Here is a 23,644-nt window from a genome sequence, read left to right as displayed (position 1 = left end):
TCGTGGGTGGGAAAGGTCACTACCTGCTTGAGATTTAAATGGTGTAAAATATCACTTGTGTCCAGACGATTAAAGTCCCCGCACACAACTAATTTGGCAGCAGGAAACCTTAAGCGGAGGGAGTCAGCAGTTTCAATGATGTGATCGTTGAGGAGAAGGGCAGTGTTGGCACGAGGAGGGTGGTATATGACGCACATTATAATAGAGGCGGTGTGGCGGGGATGGAAGCGGGGGGTGAGTTTGACCCATAAAGCCTCGACTCCCTCTGGTATGTCAACCCTAAGGTGTAAGGGGTTGAGGTCAGCTCGACAATACAATGCCACACCACCGCCTCTGCGGTTTACTCTGAGATGGTGAAAAAGTACAAAATTTTCTATGTTACACACTTCGGGAATTATTTGCCACGCTTCCGTAATTGCCATCACATCACAGCCTGTGGAGCGCACTAATTCAATCACTTCTTCCATTTTGTTGGCTAATGAGGTAACATTAGATAGTATGATGGAGGGTAGGCTGTACCAAACGCGTGGAACTTCATTGAGAATTCGTTGTCTTGGCTCGACTTTTCGTTTTTTGGTTGCACTTCTTTTATCTGTAATCACAGGCACTGTTCGGGTAATTTTTGAGCCACCGCGTCGGCCACGATTGCGAAAAAGTTTCATGTTTTTTAAGCTTTGAATCACTGAACTTGGTGGATAACCGCACCCTCGTTTCCACGTATACATTTGACTAGGTGTGTATCGATATGAGGGTGAGAGATTTTGCAAAGCTGGACCGCACATTGTTTTTGTATCTCAAGCTTAGAAATAGGGTTATGGGTCAACAAGCTGACCCTGGCTGCTACCTAGCGCCTAGTCAGATCTGCGACAGGACACGGACACGTCCGTACACCACCACTGTCAACTGGTGGTGTACGGACGTGTGTGTGTGTGTGTGTGTGTGTGTGTGTGTGTGTGCGTGTGTGTGTGTGTGTGTGTGTGTGTGTGTGTGTGTGTGTGTGTGTGTGTGTGTGTGTGTGTCTGTGTGTGTGTGTGGTGTACGTAGTCCGCCCCTCCCCATATGTTCTCCGATGCGATACTTATGCTTATTGTAACGTCGTTGCTGAGTGTGGGTGGGATAACTAGTTGATATGGTATGTAAGTACCGCTGGCCTTCAGCTCCATATCATTCATGTCAAGGCTACTGCCATATTGCTCCTGTAAGAGAGACATTTGTACACAGACAGAAGCACAACTCTCGAAGATTCCATGCTACTATATGTGCCCCCTCTCATACGCTACATTTCGGTATGCAGTAGAGTTTACAGTGGCCTGCCCCGGTCGGAGCAAGGTCTGTCGGCCTCTATTCTCGCACGTACTATGCGCCTCTAGGCGTATTGCAGTCTGCTGTCGGCCCTCAGGTCGGCCCCCCGACGCTCGCACCCTATGTCACTTATCCTAAGTAACATATTCATATGTTACTAGTGTGTGATTCACATTGGTCTTGGATCACGTGTTGGACTCATGATCGATAGCTATTTCCCTCTCGGAAGAGAGCTCAGGGCTCATATATAACCGATCTATGGGTAATGCTGTGACCTTACACGCACACACACACCCAACTCCCCGCCCACGAGAGTTGGAGTAACGACTCGCAGAGCAGTAGTACTGAAATTATGTCAGCCCTGGGTGGGATTCGAACTCGGTCTTTGATCACGTGTTGGTCTCGTGACCGACAACTATTACTGTATCTTCCCGGATGAGAGATAGATGTCATAAATCGCCCGATCTGTGGATAATGTTTTGACCTTACACACACGAATACACACCCAACTTGTTTGGTTATGTGTATTTGTGTGTGTGTTTGCGCTTGTATTTGCGTGTATTTACCTAATTATAGTATACAGGAAAGGAGCAACGCTAGTTAGGTCCCTTCTCCTATTCTCTAGTTTTCTAACATACCTAGACTAACAAAACAATATCAGTCGCAACATGTGTCTGTGGCGTTGGTGGTATAGTGGTTAGCATAGCTGCCTTCCAAGCAGTTGACCCGGGTTCGATTCCCGGCCAACGCACAAATTGATTTTAAGCGGTGGGTCCCCAGACTGGCCGTGGTGAGGTCACCTAAATCTACAAGTAAGACAAGTAAGACTTAGATTCATGTACAGTTCCAACTCATGAATGTTTGTGTTTGCATATGCTGGTATGTGTGCTTGCGCTTATTTTTCCGTGCATGTGTCTGTTAGTATGCATATGTGTGTATTCGTAGGTGTGTGCACACGCGCGTGTGTGCAATTGTGTTCAAGGTAGACTTTGCACTTATTTTAAAGGTACCCCTATAACAAAAGAATAATTTTCTTTCTCACTTCACTCAGGAGTCGTTCTCTACGACCATGATTGTGAGGGGTAACCTCGCAATATTTTCATTCTTGCATGTCTGATGTAGAAATTATGAACCATTTTTTCTTGTTCACCACCTGAACAGATTATCCCCTTCTCTTTATAGTCGTATTGCATTAAGAAAAGACACATATTGCGACTGAAATTGTCTTCGAAGACATATGTACATCTATTTCTGAGAGCAGTGCAAATTGAGATAAGATGGGTACAAAAATAGACAAACGAAGATGCATTATTGCTCCAGGGTGGAAAGAGAAACACCAACTTGTAAGAAAATAACAATAAATAAAAGGAATGTGTGCGTGTGAGTGTGTTAGGCTGATTTGAAGGCAAACTCTAATGGAGAGAATACCTGTTTATTTAGAGATGAATGTTGCAGTTGGGTGCCAAATAATGATAGTTCGCTTTAAGTGAGAGGAAAAGGGGGGGAACGGTGAGGGAGATGACGACTGTGTGTATAAGGTTGTGTTCCAACTAATTCATGAACAATTATATGGTCTGCTCGCGAGGAAGGGGGGAGGAGGTGGGAAAGCTAGGAGATATTATGATGCCCCGAGGCGATCTGAATCTTCAGCATTCATCCGGTCTTTATATACACCGGCAGGTCACGACCCGTGTTCCTAATTGGCGCGGGGTCAGTGTGATAAGTGGGAAGTCGGACGCAAAACGTTCTCATGCCGGTGACTCACTAGGTATTGGAGAGTACGTTCCTCAACAAATTCATTGTGCATCGTCACGTGGCTGGCCGAGGTGCAGGTTAGTCATCACTGGCCGATGCTGGTACTCCACGTGTGTTCCTCAAGGAGGCTTTGGGTCATGCGGTTGGTCAAGGCGCTGGTTAGTCATCGCTGGGACCCGACAACGTCCGTCGTAGGCTAGTGAAGTGTTCGTGCCTTTCCTCAATGAGACTTTGTCCCACTCGTGGGTCTTAGGGAAGCTTTGGTCGAGTCACGCAGCCGGGTGGTGTAAGCGTGTCCCCATAGGACCTCTTTCAGGTTGGCAAGGTCGTGGGACTGACCAGAGAGGAAATGAGGACGGAGTAGTGATGAGGACCGAGAAGTAAGGACAATCTTTCAAACAGTGTGTGTGAGAGCGAGCGAGCGAGCGAGCGAGCGAGAGAGAGAGAGAGAGAGAGAGAGAGAGAGAGAGAGAGAGAGAGAGAGAGAGAGAGAGAGAGAGAGAGAGAAAGACCACACGTTGTCAATCTTAAGAGCCAGACACCCTTCCCTCTTCCTGTTATTGTGTGTTTGTGGGTACATAGAAAGTACGCCTCCTCGTTTTCTTTGCCGTCTATAACATCCTTCCTACTCTTTCTATATACCTCTCTCCGTCCCTCCTTCTCTTTCTCTACTCCCCTCTCTTTCTAACTCCTTCTCTCTCTCTCTCTCTCTCTCTCTCTCTCTCTCTCTCTCTCTCTCTCTCTTTCTCTCTCTCTCTCTCTCTCTCTCCTTTGTTCCCTGCTATCCCAGCCACTCCCCCAATTTTCCTATCCCTTCTCCTTCTCCTTTCTCCTCTTCTTTTCCTCTCTCTCTCTCTCTCTCTCCCTTTCCTCTCTCTCTTCTTCCCTCTCTCCTTCTCATATTCTTCCCCACCTATCCTTTTCCTGTAGAATTAAGACAAATATTTTAGATGCATTTAACTGCCAATTTTGATACCATACAATGCAGATGGGTTTGGTAACAGTCCAGATGGTATTCAGACAAAACAACCCCTGGACAATTCACCGCCGGACAACTGCCCCCCCACTCCCGGACAAAATATCCCCTTATATATTTAACCATTTGGTGGTGGTGATGGTGATGTGCTGGTGGTAGTAGTGATATGCTAGTGGTGGTGATGTGCTAGTGGTGGTGATGTGATGTGTTGGTGGTCGTCATGTCCTGGTGGTGATGATGGTTATGGTAATAATGACGGTGATGTGATGGCGGTGGTGATGTGGTTTTATTGGTGACGGTGGTGTTGATGTGAAGGTGATGGTGTGGTGATGTACTGGTAGTAATGTTGTGATGGTGTACTGGTGTTGATTATAAAAATATAGCCATACTTAGTACCAAATGGTGATTGTTACGTAGTTAATACTGATTTTTTCATGCATGTTATTCTTTTCTACTACATTTATGATATACTTTTGCTGGTAACTAAACGAGTTGAATACATTGGGGGTGTTTTTTTCAGGGAGGATGTTCTGTCCGGGGGTGTTTTCTCCTACGCTCGTCTAGATGTCGAGCGAAGAATTCGAGCGCGATGTCTACGTTAACAAACACTTGTGTAAAAAACTTGTCGATGAAACATAGAAAAAGCGAGAGAGACAAAGGAAGAAAGAGAGAGATAGTGATAGAGAGAGGCAGAGTGAGAGAGAAGCAGAGTGAGAGAAAGAGAGAGGAAGGGAGAGAAATAGAGACAGAGAGAAAGAGAGAAACAGAGGAGAGAGAGAGAGAGAGAGAGAGAGAGAGAGAGAGAGAGAGAGAGAGAGAGAGAGAGAGAGAGAGAGAGAGAGGAAGGGAGAGAGAGAGAGAGAGAGAGGAAGGGAGAGAGAGAGAGAGAGAGAGAGAGAGAGAGAGAGAGAGAGAGAGAGAGAGAGAGAGAGAGAGAGAGAGAGAGAGAGAGAGGAAAAGAGAGAGAGAGAGAAAGAGAGAGAGAGAGAGAGAGAGAGAGAGAGAGAGAGAGAGAGAGAGAGAGAGGAAGGGAAAGAGATAGAGGAAGGTAGAAAGAGAGAGAGGGGGAGAGGGAGAGAGAGAGAGAGAGAGAGAGAGAGAGAGAGAGAGAGAGAGAGAGTGACTGACACACACGCATAAACACACGAACACACACACACACACACACACAACGTCACGAGTGCGCGCGCACACACACACACACCTTGCCCACCACAGTTGGAATGCCGTCTCGTAGTACAATGTGTTTGCACGCGAGCGCGTGTGTGCATGTGTATGCATGTGTGTGTGTGTGTGTGTGTGTGTGTGTGTGTGTGTGTGTGTGTGTGTGTGTGTGTGTGTGTGTGTGTGTGTGCCATTTTGTGTGCATGTGTGTGTTTGTGTGTTTATGTGCGTATGTGCGCGCGCACATGCCGTTTGTGTATCCATGTGTCGTGTGTGTGTGTTTGTGAGAATGTATGCGTGTGTGTGTGCATGTGCCGTGTGTTTATATGTGTACATATGTGTGTGCCGCGCGCGTGCGTTTGTGTGGGTGCGTTGAGTGTGTATGTGTGTGTGTTTGCCGTGTATATGTATACGTGAATTTGTGTATGCCTTGTATATGTGTGTATGCCATGTGTATGTATGTGAGGATATGTCTGTGTCTGTATATGTGTGTTTGTGTAGCCGTTTGTGTGTATATATGCCGTGTTTGTGTGTGTGTGTGTATTTACCTAGTTGTATCTTACGGGAAGGGGAGCTATGCTCGCGGCATCCCGTCTTTGTATCTCGCAGTGTCTAGTTTGCTCTTAAATTCGTGTATGTTTTTTGTCCAGTTTGTTTCAGACGTCTACCACTCTGCGTGGAAATTTGTTTTTGTTTTCAGGTTTCTTCTATAACTATCCTTTTGTTTTTTATATCCTCTTGTGTTTCTCTTGTCCTAATTTAGTAAGTCCTCTCTAACAAGAACTTCTGTGCCTTTCATGATTCTGTAAATGGTCAGTAGGTCGCCTCTCTTCTTTGTTCCGAAGTCGATAATTTCAGTTTAGCCAGTCTCTCCTCATATGACAGGTTTGAAAGGGCTGGGGTCATTTTCGTGGTTGCTCTCTGGATTCTTTCAACTTTATATTCTTTTACGTACAGGGTGACCATAGTATCTCAGCATACTCCAGTCTAGGCCTTATTAGTGTGACTATTATGTGTTACCATTTCTTCGTCTAAATAGGATTATCCACCGTTATTGATCTTAGCAAGTTATAGGATTCTCCGATAATTTTGTTTATTTGTTTATCAGACGACAAGTCATTTGAGATAATTACTCCCAGGTCTTTTCCAGATCCCACTTTCTTCACCTCCTTTGTTCCAATTTTATATTGTCTTGATATTCTGTTTTTACTTTTTCCGAACTCCATTATGCTACATTTCTTAATGTTGAAGTTCACTTCCCACTTCTGACACAATTTCCAAACCGTGTTTGTGTGTGTGTGTGTGTGTGTGTGTGTGTGTGTGTGCGTGCGCAATGTGTATTTACTTAATTGTAGTATAAAGGAAAGGAACAACGCTCGTTGGGTCCCATCTTCTACTCTCCAGTTTTATCATGCCTAGCCTCAAATTCACGTACAGTTCCAACTTAGTATATATCCCTGAATTCTAATTGTCACATTTAGATTTTAATTCATTTATTGTTTTTGTGTGTGTGTGTGTGTGTGTGTGTATATGTGTGTGTGTGTGTGTGTGTGTGTGTGTGTGTGTGTGTGTGTGTGTGTTTACCTAGTTGTATTTTACGGGAAGGGGAGCTATGCTCGTGGTGTCCCGTCTTCATATCTCATTTTATCTAAACTCTTTTTAAATTCATGTATTGTTTTTACACACACCACTTTCTTATCTAACTTGTTCCAAATGTCTATTACTTTGTGGGGAAAGCTGTTCTTTTTTAGATCTCTTCTATAACTGTCTTTCTTGATTTTCTTTCCGTGTCCTCTAGTATTTCTATCACCCCCATTTTATTAGATCCTCTCTATCAATAGTTTCTATGCCTTTCATCTGTGTGTGTGTGTGTGTGTATGCAGGGCTCTCACATAGGGGGGGCAGGGGGGGGCATATGCCATGAGACGGCACATTTAGGGGGCGGCAATTCTATTCTGGACACGACGCTCACAAGGCTGACAAAATAATTATAATAAAAAAATGTCAAAGGAGCCCTGAATATTTTACCATATTATACGAATTTTGCTTTAGAATCAACAGAATATGATTTTTTCCCTTGTCCTTTCTGCAATAGGGACATTAAATACAATTTTTAAGATCCGTTTAATTATTTCGCAAGCCAATGGACAGTAAGGGATGGTGGAGATGAGAAGTGGTTATGGGGGAGGGTGGGCTCTGCATGTACAGTATGTGTGTTCTGGTAACATACAAGTATATTATACGCCATCCTTGGCAAGTTACAACCCTAAGACTGATTGCAGTGCTAAATGAGGTTGTGACAGGCACCACAGAATTTTATATACAGATTTTCGTCATTAAGCAAAAACTGATAATTTTCTATATTTGTCAAATTCTTCATTATTACAAATATCACAACGTATTATGAACACTTAGTAAAGATATATTTTCTATGTAGACATAGCACCATTCTAACAAACACTGACATTTGACTGACTGCTCAGTGCTTCAGAGTTAATCGTTATGACGTCACATCTCAATCTGTTGCGAGGCGCCAAAGTTCAAACCATGATAAAAGAATGTTTCACAAAACGAACTGTCGCTCATCAGTGTCTACCTCGGAAAATGCGATAATGTTTCATACAATTATATTTTATATATGTTTCTTTTATCTATTTATTATTGATCATAAGTGATAATGACTGTCAATTGTGTGCTCGAGAATCAGTGATGATATTACGTCATAAGTTTGTCATCATTTATAACTAACTGATGAGTTTTCAAGCCAATCACGTAAACGTTTTAGAGACGTACAAGGAGTAGAAGAGTAAAGTCTCAATAAACCTGCAAATATATCATAACGATTATTTCTAAGTAAAAATCACGTACAGGGCACTAGACGTGGCGTGTGTGTGTGTGTGTGTGTGTGTGTGTGTGTGTGTTTGTGTGTGTGTCTCGTATGTGTTTATGTGTGTGTGTTTGTGTGTGTGTGTGTGTGTGTGTGTGTGTGTGTGTGTGTGTGTGTGTGTGTGTGTGTGTGTGTGTGTGTGTGTGCGCGATTGTTGGCATATTGCATTTTGAGATCGCCGTTTTGAGATAGAGTGTTTTAATCAGGTAGGACTTTGTAGTTGATTCACAAAACATAATTATGCATAATTACTCCACATAGCTATGATCTGCGCCCACGCTCCCAGACAGGAACACCACGTGCCCTTCTGCGTACAGTGATGCGAAGCTCTAACAGGATGACAGCTAAACTGCTGCTAACGAGATGAATCCTCAGCCTATTTAAAAGTGTAGCTGACATCTTCCCGGGATTAAGATTGTTGCTCTGTTGCAGTGTGAACACAGCGGGCACGCGCCTGCGCGCACGTGACGTGAGGCGAGGGCGAGCGAAACAGGTGCATCAGACACAGGTGCGGTGCGGGGCGGAGTGTGCGAGATCGTGATAGTAGGCGCGTCTGGGCACAAAACAGGAAAGTTGCCAGTTTTCATCAGTGTGCCCAACTCTTGTGTAGGATTGGGGGTATGATGACTTCATGACATAGAAAAAGGAGTGGCGCGTGTGATATCATGTCTGTCTGTAGCACCGAGGTATAACCTTACCCATTGTACCCATTCAAAACACGTCCTGCCCTCGTCTACCTGCTAGCATTCCAGCCTTGAGGTTGTAACAACTCGGCCGGCTATTGGTTCGACGGTTTGTGACGTCTGTACCTGTACTCCGGAGGATTTGTATTCTGATTGGTCAAGATATTGATGACGTCATTATTTCTACACCTAATGAATGAAATTAGATGTAGGCTCGTAGGCTAGCCCCGCAATGGCGTTAATTCATTGGGTATCGGGCATAAAGTCTGAAACGAGTCTAGCAGTAATTATAGGAAGATGGTATTGTGTTGGTGGTGTGCCCGTGTGCATTTACAACCATGATTGTGCCTAAACGATGGATTAAAAACGGGAAATAATAGTACCAGGACGAAGGTAAGGTCTTCTCCTTTGGAGAACATATATGAAAGGAAGGCAGGAGAACAACATTGGGCAGCAGAATTGGACTCTAGGAGTGTAGGTATTCTCGGCAAACTAGGGGTCACGAAAGAACAGGTGGCAGAGTCAGTGGATGGCACATATTATTGGTCTGGTCAGGTGGTATATTTGCCCATACAAATCTCTCCTACAAACCAAGAATATTGCTCCGAAAGGACCAGCCAGCGCCCAAGAAGTGTGTATTTGTCGTTAGACAAGTATGAACCAAGCCCGCTAGAGCCGCTCTCAAACAAATCCTGAAATGTGGAACGCATACTAATTTCTTGTGACGACCATCGGAAGCATTCCATTCATTTGTATTGAATATGTAAGTTGATCAGCCCACCTATACCACGCTTCTTTAAAATGTATTAAACGCGGATTGTGCCACAACTGACAATATATTTTCATGAGAAAAACCTGAGTGACCATACCGAACCCGAGGGAGGAGCTCGCGCTGGAAGTGCGAGCTAGGTGGTGGTGGTTGGTGGTGGCGGTGGATGTGAAGTAGTGCAGGAGCAGGTGATGTCTCTTCTAACCTCTTATCATGTCCTAGTCATCAGTGACAACGAGTGACAAGAGATGATGTAGTACCACTGAAGTATGTTGTTGGATGGGCACTGTTTACATCATCATGATCATCTGGTCTCAGTGAGGTTCACATGAAAGCGCTTCAAACTTATATAGTCTATATATATATATTTTAATTACAAAGTGAGAAGCTTGCATGTACAAATTAATAGAATGTTTGAGGTTTTAAGTAGGGATATAATGTTTGTTCATAGGTTACCATAGTTAAAATGTAGAGCAAAATAAGTAAACATTAACTTCATATTTTAGCGTCAGACCAAGATTCACTTGAAGCACATGATTTAAATTTGTTGATGGTTTAGTACAGCAATTGTCAACTATGTAAGCAATAAGTTGCATGAGGGATAGTAATGATTATAAAAAAGAAACAATGTTCATGAAGTTACTTCTTCCACTGGCGATCAATAGCACAAGTTATTTTTACATTTATTTATTTTTTTCTTAATGAATATATAATAATGAGTATATAATCATATAATAATAGTAGTATATTGGTAGATTAACTAAAGTAATGTTAGGTTTTGCACTATATCAAATGGGATATCCAAAGTTTTGCATATTTTACTATTGGTCAGCAAAGTTTCTAGGCTGTAGTTTGCATGATGGATGGTCCTGTGATGGGTATGTGCTTGTCGTGGTCCTGCAAAATGGACAGTAGAGCCTCCCATTCCCAACACCAGTCCACCCTTTCACCTACATCAGGTTTGGACTCAAACCAAGCTCTCGTCATCAAATTGAATTACTTCTTATACTTAGTCATACATGGAGAGCTGACAACAATTAACTGCTACTTTCCCACTACTCTCAATCAAATCCACACTAATGCAATACTGTACAGGCAACATTGCCAACCATTGTGGGGCTTTTATTTTTTATTTATTTATTTATTTTTTCAATGTAGTCAAACTTGAGGAGGCAGTAATTGTTAATAGCATTTCCAGTGGATGTGTGCCAGAAACTGCTATAGTGTTTGTATTTCTTCTAAGATAACCTGCATTTCTGTCTCAGGAGACACTTGTGCTGAAGAGATGGAGACTGGAAGTGAGAAAGATATTTAAAGAGGGATAAGGGAAGCTGAAAGTGATTAGCATTCTTTTTTTAAGTGGATATAAAGTCTAATCATGAAAAAAATATTGTGTAACTAGTCCATAGGGATATCACTAAAGTCCCTATATGAAAAACTGCTAGAATGATGTATTGTCAACTACTGTTCTGTCAGATGACATGTTTTCTTTTGTCACTACTCCTAAATCTTTCTCCTCTATTGGTTTTGTAATGGATTCATCCCAAGGAATAGACCAAAATGATATTTAAGAGCTATTGCCCATTTCCAATATTTTTTTTATTCTTTACCATTCTTGGCTTAAGTGAATATGGTGTCTAGACCTTTTGTGTAACAGCCTACAGTCCTTGTTTTTTACTCTTTAATTATTTTTGCACCATCTGCAAACATATTGGCATAGTTCCTACCTTCCATCATGTCATTAACACCTTGAGTACCGGATGTATGTTTTGTGACACCTGCGTGTCACGGCTGAGTGCACCCGCCAGGAACCGAGCATGCTCCCTGTGACAAGCACGTGTCACAGTTATAAGCTGTGTGTATTGAGAGCTCTCAAGTCCTCAGTTTCAGGGTTATTTCTACCCACGTGGTGGCAAGTGTCTGTGTTTACAAACATAAGGCTCCAGCCATTCGTGGGACGGTTTGAAACGTTTGTTTACGTAAGGTTGACGGGTCAGTAATGAAGGGGTTAACATAGATAAGAAACATAGGTACTAGCACTGAACCTTGTGGAACCCTCCTGGTTACTGCTCTCCACCCTGATGCCTTGTCCTTTACTACTATCCTCATGTACCTTCCTTTAAAAAAAATCCTATGTATTTGAATCACTTACCTCTTAGTCCTCTAATATGCTCATGTTTCCACATAAGGTGACTGTGAAGTACTTTATCAAAAGCTGTCCCTAGATTAAGATACACACAGACCACCCAGCTCTCTCTCTTGCATCACATCAATCATTTTTGAGTGAAAGCTTAAGAAATTTGATGATCATGATATATATAGATCTAAAGCCAAACTGAATGTGTTTCAAAATGTTAATTTCTAAGATAATTAGCCCCTCAATCTCACATAATTTCACTATTGTGTTGCTTGTTGTACCGTCCTGTAGTTTTATGGTGTGTGTTTCCTCCATTTGTTAAACCTTGCCATGAATTCTTTTATAGTGTTGGCTTTGGTTATATTTTCATCCAACTTCATACATCACAAGTCTACACTTCTGTGTGGAAGGGTATACTTCCTGACACCTTTTAAATATATATATATATATATATATTTATTTTCATTTTTTGCTATCACCTCTGGTCAGTCAGTGTTCTTGTTCTGGTAATTCTTTTCTGTTCACTTTCCATAAACCCATTTCCAGTTTGAATATCGTGATCATGTTGCCTCTCTCTCTTTGCTCTTCCAAAATGGTAAGTCCCAGTTTCTTCAATCCTTCCTCATATTTCTTGTTGATTAGACCAGGGATCATCTCAGTTGCTGCATTTTGTATTTTTCTTGTATCTTTATTAGTGTAGTGACTTTACTACTGCATATTCCAGCCTGGGCCTTATCAAGTTTTCAATTATTTTCTCCATCATACCTTCATCCATGTCATGAAATGTTACATATTTTTCAACAGATTATAGGTCTCTCATGTTATTTTGCTTGTGCACTCCAGGTTATAGGTTGTCTTTGAATATGATGCCTAGGTCCTTTTTCTCCTTTGCTTTTATTATTTGAATTCCTATTTTGTAATCCATTGTCAATCATTTATTGCTTTGGCCCCATTCCAATACATACTTTACATTTTTATTATTATTATTATTATTATTTTTTATTTATTTTTTTTTTTTTTCAACTGACCCCACAAATATACTTTATCCAGAACCTTTTTTTTTTTAACATTATACGGTCCTTGCTTCTAACCCACAGAGTAGGCCTGGCCACAGATTCAAACTGCCCCAGAAGCAACCACCACACAGAAGACACAGAACACCTCATGCTACAATGCCCCACACTAACAATTTCCAGACAGCAACACAATATCTTTTCTCTAGGCAACTTATGGTCCCAGCAGGAGGCTGTTGCAAGTTTCCAGGAGGCAGCTGGTCTTCTGCAAGAAAGACTAGGGCCCACAGATTGATTGATGTATCTCACCTCCTTTATGATGTCTGCATCATTACCAAATAAGTTTCCATAGCTATTTATTTTTTTCATCACATCATTGTTATATATTAGGAACATTACAGGAGCCAAAACTGAGCCCTGTGGCACATTACTGGTTACTTTTCTCAATTCTGACTTTTTATCTCTCGCCACTAGATATCTTCTATCTTTTCTAGTACAGGTCGAAGCTCCCAAACTCGGCAATCTAAGACCCAGCAACACCTAATACTTGGCCATAATTACGTTCCTTCTAAAGCCCAGCAGAACACCCAAAACACGGCATCATATTTTCCAGTACAGTTGCTTAGCACCGCCATGATTGTTTCCTGCACCCAGTTTAGGTGTGGTGGTTAGTTGTGTGTATTGTGGTGTGAAGTCCACTCTTATTTCATGTATCAACAGTACCTCTAGCCCTATTATTGCTATTATAGCTCCCAAACATCAAGAAACATGTATTTTCTAAACGTCTGAAAATTCTGTTACTTGGCTCGATTCCAGTCCTGAGGGTGCTGAGTTTGGGAGCTTTGACCTGTATTTTCCCACTGAGGCTATATTTTCCAATTTTCATATCAGTCTTATGTGACACTTTGTGTTTGGGTTTGCATTTACCTATTATGTGGGGGTTGGAGCAGTGCTCACAAGATCTCATTTCTTTGCCTCCAGTCATAGTACTGTGCTTTAATTCATTTATGGTGTTGCCAAGGATGGTTCCTAGACTTTTGACCGAGTCTTTTTTTTTTTTTTTATTGTTATTATTTTGCATATACATGGGATAGGAGGAAAGCTATTAAGAGTAGTCAAGCATTTTTATGAGAAGTAAAGCCCATGTTAAAATTAGAAATTGAGAGAGGGAGTGGTTTGAGGTCAAGCTGGGACTTGGCCAGAGATGTGTCATGTCTCCATGGCTATTCAATGTGTACATGGATGGGGTGGTGTGGGAGGTAAATGCAAGGGTAATGGGCAGGGGATTGGAGATGGTTAAAGAAAATGTAGAAAAATGGGAGATAAGCCAGTTGCTGTTCACTGATGACACTGCACTTGTAGCAGGATCAGAGGAGGGATTAAGTAAGTTTGTGACAGAGTTTAGGAAGGTGTGTGAAAGAAGGAAGATTAAGGTAAATGTGGCTAAAAGGAAGGTGATGAGATGTGCAAGGGGAGAGGATGGCAGCAAATTGGAAGTGAATATTAAGGGAGAGAGGTTGGAGGAAGTGGATAGCTGTAGATACTTAGGGGTGCATGAGATGGGAAAGAGAGGAGTGGAGGTAGAATGTAGATTGAGAGAAACAAGTAAATGCTTTGGGGGTTTAAAAATATAAAGAAAAATAAGAATTTGGAAATGGATGCTAAGTGGAGATTGTATTAATGGGTGATTGTACTGACAGTATTGTATTGGGCAGAAACATGGAACATAAGAGAGGAAGAGTTTAAATGTGTTTGAGATGTATGGTAGGGGTTACTAGACTGGATAGAGTGAGAAAATGAGGTGGAGAGTGGGAGTGGAAAAGGTATTGGGATGGTTTGGACACATGGAAAGAATGAGTAAAGAAAGATTAGTAAAAGAAGGCAGAGGTGGATGGAGTATTTACCTAGTTGTATTTTGCGGGAAGGGGAGCTATGCTCGTGGTGTCCCGCCATTGTATCTCGCAGTGTCTAGCATGGAATGAACAGGAGTGTGTTTTACCTTTATTTATAATCAAGATAGGTACAATATAATATCTTTTATGACTTAGTAAATGTAAAAAGATTCTATCATGAAAAGATGTTATTTTTTATCTTATTTGTTTATTTATTTTTTAATTTTTCAAAGTAGAAATCCAGGAGGTGCCAAGATGGGATGGGAGGGAGGAGGGTAGAGGGGAGTGCAGTGTGTAGGGGATGGAATGGGTGGGAGTGGTCTCTGTGCCTTTGTCTTTTGGCTACCTCCTATGTAAGGGGGAAAAGAGCATTTGGTATATGTATGTAGAAATAAAAGTAAATAATTAGAATTTTGTGTTTGGTCAAGTATCTCTATTCATATGTTCACTCAGTCATATGTTTGCCTTGGATTATGTTTTTGTCCAACTTGTTCCATAAGTCTATACTACTATGTGGAAAACTATGCATGTCTTTCAAACAAGTTTACTTTTTAAATTTTTACTATTGACCTCTTATTTTCATCCAAGAGTATCACTTAATGCTAACACAACCATCTTCCTTCACAAAAAAGGGTCACCATGAGCATAGCTCCCCTTCTCATATAATACAACTAGGTAAATACACAAACAAATTGCCTATCTCTTTCCTTTTACTCTCATCTGTACTACAACCAATCACAATGTACCCTTTTCTCCCTCAATTTTTTTTTATTGAATATCGATTGAAAACTTTTATTTATTATTTCAGCTTAGACTCTTGCTTCTTCATATACTACCTATTCTAATTTCAGCTTAGATTTCCATCTCTATGCTTCAACTTGAAAATCTGAAGAACAACTTTGGTCAAATAATCATCAAAGTTCTTTTCATCTTTTCTTCATATTCTTGTATATTCTTTTCAGGCTCTTATATTATTTTGTCTTTTTAGTACTTTTTATCACCTCATGCTTGTCTTTTTATGCTTTTTACTTTTTCACTCCTTTTTGCGACATACATTTCTTCTTTAGTTTCATTCAACCCCTACTGATCCTCTCAATTTCCCCCAATTTGGCAAAATTAACTTTTGCATATTGATCTTCCAATTATATTTCCTCTTTTATATCTGTCTTCCCCACATCTGGCACAAATGTTTCACTCACAATAATCAAATTAGAAATAGTGACCTCCCCCAATTAACATGGTTAAAGGAAGGCCGCTCCACCAACACTGCTCACAAACATCACACAAATACTGGAAGGATAAAAGAAAGGAAAAAAAGTGTGTGTGTGTGTGTATATATATATATTTATATATATTTACTTAGTTGCATTATACGGGAAAGGGAGGTATGCTCGTAGTGACCCGTCTGTGTATCTCACAACATCTAGTTTACTCTTAAATTCTTGTATGGTGTTTGCACACACTATTGTTTTGTCCAGTTTGTTGCAGACCTCCACTATGTGTGGATTTTTTTCTTTCTTTTTTTCCAGATCTCTTCTATAGCTATCCTTTTTTAGTTTCTTTTCATGTCCCCTTGATTTTTCTTTTATCTCACTTTAATAAGTTTTCTCTGTCAAGGACTTCCATGCCTTTCATGACTGTAAATGGCCAATAGTTTGCCTCTTTCTCTTCTTTGTTCCAGGGTTGGTAGTTTTAGACAATCTTTGTTTGTATATCAGTTTTGAAAGTGTTGGGGCCATCTTTGTCATTGTTCTTTTAATTCTTTCTATTTTCTTTATATTCTTTTTTGTACTGGGTGTCCATAGTGTTACAGTGTACTCCAGTGTTGGTCTTATCAGTGTAACTAGTATTATTTTTACCATAACCTCATCCAAGTAATTAAAAGCCACCTTTATTGATCTTAGTAAATTGTAGGTTTCTCTGACTATTTTGTTGTTATGCTTGTCTGGGGACATGTCTTTGGTGATAATTACTCCTAGGTCCTTTTTGGAACTTTCTTTACTTCCTTTGCACCTATTTTATATTGTCCTGATATTCTATTTTTACTTTTTCCAAATTCCATTATACAGTACTACATTTTTTAATGTTGAAGCCCACTTCCCACTTTTGACTCCATTCCCAGGCGTTGTCCAGGTCTCTCTGTTTCACAGTATTTTTCTGTACTTATTTTCTTTAGTAGTTTTGTACCATCTGCAAAGAAGTTCATGTAACATTCTACATCTTCATCCATGTCATTTACATACATAACAAACAGTATCGGAGCCAATGCTGAAACCTGTGGGACCACTAATCATTTCTTCCCAGGTAGAGATTTTATCTCTGATCACCACTCTCATTTTTCTTCCATGTAAGAAATCTTCCATCCATTTCAATAATTTTCAATGTACACCTCCTGTTGTTTTGATTTTTCTTAATGGTCTTTTGTGTGGTACTTTATCAAATGCCTTTTGTAAGTACAGGAAAGCACAGTCTGCCCATCTGTCCCTTTCTTGCAATATATCGATTAACCTTGAATAGAAACAAATCAAATTTGTGGCACATGATCTTCCCTGTCAAAAACCACATTGTTTTGGATTTAGTATATTGTTCTCCTCCAGATGTGTGTGTATTTACTTAGTTGTATTTACCTAGTTGTATTTTACAGGAAGAGAGTTGTGCTTGTGGTGACCTGCTTTTGTATCTTTCAGCATCCAGTTTGATCTTAAATTTTTGTATAGTTTTTGCACTCACTGTTTCTTCATTCAGTTTGTTCCAGATATCTCTCACTCTGTGTGGGAAGCTATTCTTTTACAGATCTTTTCTGTAACTATTCTTTTTAAGTTTCATTTTGTGTCCTCTGGTTTTTCTTTTATCCCACTTTAATAAGTCATCTCTATCAAGGACTTCCAACCCCTTTCATAATTCTGTATATGGTTAGCAGGTCTCCTCTTTCTCTTCTTTGTCCTAGGGTAGGTAGTTCGAGTTTATCCAATCTTTGTTCATATGTCAAATTGGAGAGTGTTGGTGCCATCTTTGTCATTGCTCTTTGAATTCTTTCTAATTTCTTTATGTTCTTTTTAGTACTAGGTGTCTATAGTGTTGCAGTGTACTCCAATTTTGGTTTTATCAATGTAACTAATATTTTCTTTACCATATCTTCATCCATGTAGTCAAAAGCCACTTTCATTGGTCCTAATAAATTGAAAATTTCTCTGAATAATTTGTTGATATGTTTGTCTGTTGTATATCATTGGAGATAATTACTCATAGGTCCCTTTCTGAGTTGACTTTTTTAATTTCCTTTGTACCAATTTTGTAATGTCCTTATATTTATTTTTGCTTTTTTTTCAAATTCCATTATACTACATTTCTTGATGTTGAAATTCACTTCACTCTTCTGACTCCATTTCCAGATTTTGTCCAGGTCTTCTTGAAATGATTTGCAATCTTCTTCTGTACTTACTCTCTTTAGTAGTTTTGAATTGTCTGCAAAGAAGTTCATATAACATTCCACACCTTCATCTGTGTCATTTATATAAATGGCAAACATTATCGGAGCCAATACAGAGCCTTGTGGGACTCAACCTATCATTTCTTCCCAATTTGAGTTCTTGTCGCTGAGTACCACACTCATTTTCCTCCTATATGTGTGTGTGTGTGTGTATATATATATATATATAAACTTAGACCCACTTTCAGAGAAAGGTAAGCTGAAATGCAGAGTAAACCGTATATTTCGACCACTGACTGTGATCCTCTTCTGCCGAAGAGGATCACAGTCCGTGGTTGAAATATAGATTTACTCTGTATTTCAGCTTATCTTTCTCTGAGAGTGGGTCTAAGTTTTAGTTTACTCATGTGCTATGACATCTGTGTCATTTAATGTATATGCGCTAATAAGAAACACAGATAACTTGTGTTCAATTATGCAAGAGTGACCACTTGCATATATACATATGTATTGTTGCCAAGACTCTTATATGATCTGAAAAGATAATTGAGGCAGACATTCATGATGGCAAGAAGGGTTTAAAGCTACCAAATCCCCAGTATAAAAAAGGCTTTAGAGTTCCTTAAGGTGCAGTACTTTCACATTTACTATTTAGCCTCTTTATGAGTGATCTCTAAACTCCAGAACCAGAACTAAACACCAATGTTGTCTCTTATGCAGATGAATTGACATTAATAACCCACCACTGTAAATACAAATTAGCAGCAATGAATACCCAAACTTACTTGAACAATGGCTCAAAAATAACAGAATGGAAGCTTCGCCCCAGAAATTGACAGGAACATTACTTACTCCAGAACACCATGAATTAAAAAAATATATATATATAGTAAAATTATATGGCCAAACCCTTCCACTGGAAAATATCTCTAAAATTCTGGGCCTAACATTTGGTAGTCACATGACTTTCAGCCCACATATCAAAGATCTGATAGCAAGAATAAACAAAAAAAGAAAAAATACCAAAATCCATTTTTAGTACTGATTTTGGACAACTGAAAGAAATTGTACACTACACATCCTTAACACTACATTTCTCAAGCACCACAGAACACAATAATAAAAAAATAATCAGCAGCATACTACTCAAAGATCTATAACAACATATCTTGTATACATACAAAATATACACATAGAAACACAAAACACCCAGTTAACTAAAGAAGCCCTTCAAGAAATACACATAATCTCTTCTCTAAGTGACTTACAATTCTGCCTTGGGGCTGTCACTGGTTTCCTGGAGGCCACAGATCTTCTGCAAAATAGTCCAAGGGCAACAGATTAATTGAATGATCAAATCTGGCCCTGCTGGTGTATTTTTGCCTCTATCTTGTTGGCTCTTTCATTATTTTATTCATTGCTTTATGCAACTGTATGTTGCTCAAGGAGTCCTCACTTTTATCTGTCTCCCATCTCTTCCATATTACCTATTCTCAATTAAAGTTGCTCATTAGAATAATATTCTCGCTTTTTTCACTGATTCTTTCCTGTTGTTTGGGTGTATTTCTTGTTCTTTTTAACCGGCTTAATTCCATATTCTTATTGTTGGAGGGATATATGTGGCTGCAGTGTCTTTTTCCACAACCCTCTTTTATGATTGTTATATTCATTATGATCATTCCTTCTCCCATTTCCACTTCCACCTTGATGGTTCTTTTCACTACACATCACCTCCCAATTTTTCTCTTCTGCCCCTCTCATGCGTTATACTTTCTCTTGCCTACCATAACATCAATATTTACATTGAGTTTGGTTTTGGCAAACCACGTTATGTCCAGTTCTTTCTTGTATACAGGGTGTTCAGGATAAATTTGACACTTTTTTGGAAAGGAAAGAAAAATGTCATATCTTGGCCAAAATTTGATGTATTCTCAAAATTCAAAGTGCATGTCTCAAAGGATCTTTAGCTCAATACAGTTTACTCAAAGAAGCTGCCCTGAGCCTCCACCATGGCCTCCAGGTGGGACCTGAACCTGCAGCAGGTGGCCTTCACGGTGTCCTTTGAGAGACACCTGGACATCAGTTTAATCCTGGCAAACAGCTTGTCCTTGGTGTTGCAGGCAATAGGATTGGTGTCTTTTTCAAGTGTGCCCCACACATAATAGTCCATGGGGTTGCAATCAGGCAAGTTGGAGGGCCAGATGTTAGGACTGGTGAAGTCATAGAAGTACTCAGACAGCTACTTTAGGGTTTTCCTGGAGGTGTGATATGGAGCTGAGTCCTACTGCCACACCTATGGTCTTCCTGCAGCTACCCTCTCCACCCAGTGCTTGACACCATTGGACAGCAATTCAGTATAGCCAACTGAAGAGTCTGAGTCCCTCTTCAAAGATGTGGGGCAGCATGATATGGCCTTTGAAGGAAATAGACCCAAAGACCATCACAGTTTGAGGAAACTTGGCCTTCATGAAGTGCGGGACTTTGTGCAGACCGTAGGCTAGCCACCTGTTGTTCTGTGCGTTGTGCAGCAGGTCATGGCAGAAGTTCTCGTCTGAGAAGAACCAGAGCATCCCCAGCTTGACTGGGTGTTTGACCTTGTTGAGGAGTTTCTTGGCTTTCGTACGGGTTTTCTTGGGTCTTGGCGGTGGGTAGTTGGCCCTTGCGCCTCTTGTATAAGGAGTAGCGAAGATCCTCATTCAGTGCTTTCTTCATAGTTGCCACTCCGACGCCCATCTACATTTACATTATTATAGTTTTTATTTATTCATTTATAATTAATATGCACCCAAAGATTTTTTTTTCGCATCCGACCTAGATATGGACTAAAAGGTCTCCTGTTGGCATGCTCTGCCTTTGTAATCCTTTGTAATCTCTCTCTCTCCAATGTCTGCATTGTCTTGCTTGGATCTTTCCGTACCTTTTTTTGCAGCTTCTTGATGAATTTCGTTGTGCAGACAGTCAGAACACCTGGTATGATCCTTCCTGCTAGCCACTGCTTCCACATCTCCATCACAATTCTCCAGCTCACATCTCACAGCCTTCATGGTATTCAAGGAGCACTGAGCTGCAGCTAAGATTTCCGAATTTTTTAATCTGGCATGAATTATCATGATGCAGGTTACTCTTCCAATATTCTGGTGCATTCCAGTTATTTATGCTCTCTAGCACTCACACCCACCAATAGTACACAGAATCATCTATCTGTTGCACTTTACCACTATTAATCCTTCAAATGGTTCTGAAATGACAGAAGATAAAAAAAATAAAATTTATCCCAAACACCCTGTATATTTGTTATCTCAAAATTTGCTGATATTATCCCATCTGTATTTCTGTAAGTTTTATATTAAAATTTTAATTCCTTTCTTCCCTTTCATTTTCCTCTGGATTTATTTATTTTAAGGGACAACTTTCTCTTTTTCTTGTTTGAAATATATATGTTACAAGGAGAATTTTGCAAAATTATATAAAATAGTAGCTAACACTTGTCTTTAATCTTTTTTTATAAATATAATTTTCCATAGAATTAAAAAATGTATTCAACAATTTTTAGTTTATTATCAAATGTAGTGAACTTCTGTAGACCATCACAGAAAAAAATCATTTTGGGTCACTAGAGGTCCAGAAACCACTGGTTGGGAACCAACCAGTGTACTTTAATTTTGGTCACCCACTGTTATCCATACTCATATTTGATTTTGTTTACAGATGTTAGGAAGAGTGTGGTGGGGGCTGGTGTGGACAGTGTGCATGATCACTGTGGTTAGCAGCTCCCCATGCCATGAAGGAGTGGAATATTACAACAGCGGAGAGGGTCGCTGTGTTCCCTGTACACGCTGTGAAGGCCATCTGGTTGTTGTCATAAAGTGCTATGTGTACCAGGATGCAGTGTGTGCACCTGTGCAGGCTGTCATTCGAGGAGGACCCTTGCCTTCAGAGCATTCCCTGGAGGAGGAGGAGGAAGTCAAGAAGCAAAATGAAAACCAGAGCAGGAGTGTCATTCAACACAGAAAAGATAGCTTCGATCACCATGATGTTCCCCGTTTTCAGAACTTTAGTGCAATTCGGTCAACAAGAGAAAAGGGCAGTTTCAAGGACCCTGATGTGGAAGGTGAAAGGGAAGTTCACCACAAGGACAGGAAAGGCAGGAGGAGGCCTAAAGAGGAAAAAGGTTCTCGACCCCTGCGGCACCGGCACCCAAGCCATCGTAAAGTGCAGTCCCACCGGCAGGCAAGCAGTAGTGAGGATGTGGTGACACATAGTAATGATAGTTATACAAGTGGTGCTATAGACATGAGCGTAGTCAGTCTAAGTGATGTGTGGAGAGGGCCAGAGGACCCAAGTGATAGTATGGAATGGACTGGTGCTAGTAGTGCAAAGAACCCTGAGGGGCTGGAGGAAGACAAAATGGTGAAAGAGGAGGAGGGAGAGGAGAAGGAGAAAGAACAAAGACAAGGATGGGACTGGCAGACAGTTGTATATATTTCAACTGCCTTGATTGTTGTCCTCAGTCTTATTCTGCTCATAAAGGCTGTCCTGTGTCACATAAGTTGCTCTAACAAGAAGAGACTAGGTAAGTAACAAAATTTGTTTCTATATATAGTTTTTCATCATTTTAAGGGAAATGTTGATGCAGATATATTATTATATTACCTTGTAGCCACAGGGACATAGGCACCAATGGCAGGTTCATGCATGAGGTAGTCCTGTGAGAAGGACGACAGTCATTTCCCTGCTCCTAATCTTTAAATCCTGTCAATGCCTTCATACATTCCCCGAGGTGCTGGCATTTAGTCTTTAGATTGGGCCTAAGATCACTTTTTGTATTTCCTCCTTCATTAAAGGGTAACACCAACCCCAGGCTTAACTTTGCATTTTTTTTTTTGCAATGTTATCTGTTTACACGAGAATCAGGTTTAAAACAAATATCTTATTTCAAAAGTACTATTTGAGGGACTTTCTGACGAAAGTATTCATTGTGTGCTAATTTGCTTTTTAAAATGCAGCTTACAGCAGCATCTCTTGGGGTATAAGTTCTGATGATGTCATGACTTATGTACCAACTCAAGCGTCCTGTAGCAAAAGAGATAATTCCTTCAGTGATGTTGAGTTTTTCATCATCTTTTAAGAGTAGTCTTGATTCCCAGTGGATACTGTGTCAAGCTCATGTGTGGAATGATGTTTATTCGATTCCCAGTACCCACTGTGTGCTTTGTTGTGTTGGTTCCTGACTGCCCTGGCCAAGTGGGGAGGCGACCCAGCCATCGGCCAAAAAACCCAGCAGCTTGCCACAACTGACAGGGATTGCCCTACAGGGGTTTCTCACTTTCCACTTTGTGGGAGACAGATGATAAAAGAAAAAACAAAACAAAACCATAAACAGCCAAGATATGTGGATTGGTGGCATAGTTATGGGCTATCAGTATGAACTAGAATATCTCTGAAGAGGTTTTCATGTTGGTGCATCATTCGTGCTTACTGTTGTGCATGTTGGTTTTGCAATGCTGTCTTTGGGTGCTCAAAAAAGTAAGGGTAGTATATGAGACACATTCAATATTTTTGCTGTGTGCTACATACATATACCAAAGGCTTTTTTCCCCTTATAAGGGTGGTAGCCAAAAAACAAAGGCATAAAA

At 40.4% G+C, this 23,644-nt stretch overlaps 1 protein-coding gene and 1 non-coding gene across 2 annotated transcripts in view; both read left to right on the top strand.

Moving 5' to 3' along the window:
* The first annotated feature begins 1,981 nt into the window (after positions 1-1,981).
* Positions 1,982-2,053, top strand: TRNAG-UCC (transfer RNA glycine (anticodon UCC)). The gene has a single exon. It is a non-coding gene; the product is annotated as a tRNA-Gly (tRNA).
* Positions 2,054-9,020: 6,967 nt separating this feature from the next.
* Positions 9,021-23,644, top strand: part of wgn (Tumor necrosis factor receptor superfamily member wengen) — a 54,152-nt gene continuing 39,528 nt past the window's right edge. Inside the window, exons 1-2 of the mRNA XM_076188000.1 lie at positions 9,021-9,160; positions 21,717-22,581. Of these exons, the coding sequence (XP_076044115.1) occupies positions 21,717-22,581 (865 nt within the window). The 5' untranslated portion in view covers positions 9,021-9,160. The remainder of the gene's footprint in view (positions 9,161-21,716; positions 22,582-23,644) is intronic.

Source organism: Oratosquilla oratoria, chromosome 7 (assembly GCF_046742065.1).
Source record: "Oratosquilla oratoria isolate Oo_2021 chromosome 7, ASM4674206v1, whole genome shotgun sequence".
NCBI lineage: Eukaryota > Metazoa > Arthropoda > Malacostraca > Stomatopoda > Squillidae > Oratosquilla > Oratosquilla oratoria.
The sequence above is the reverse complement of the archived record's forward strand: the minus strand, read 5'-3'. Positions and strand labels throughout refer to the sequence as shown.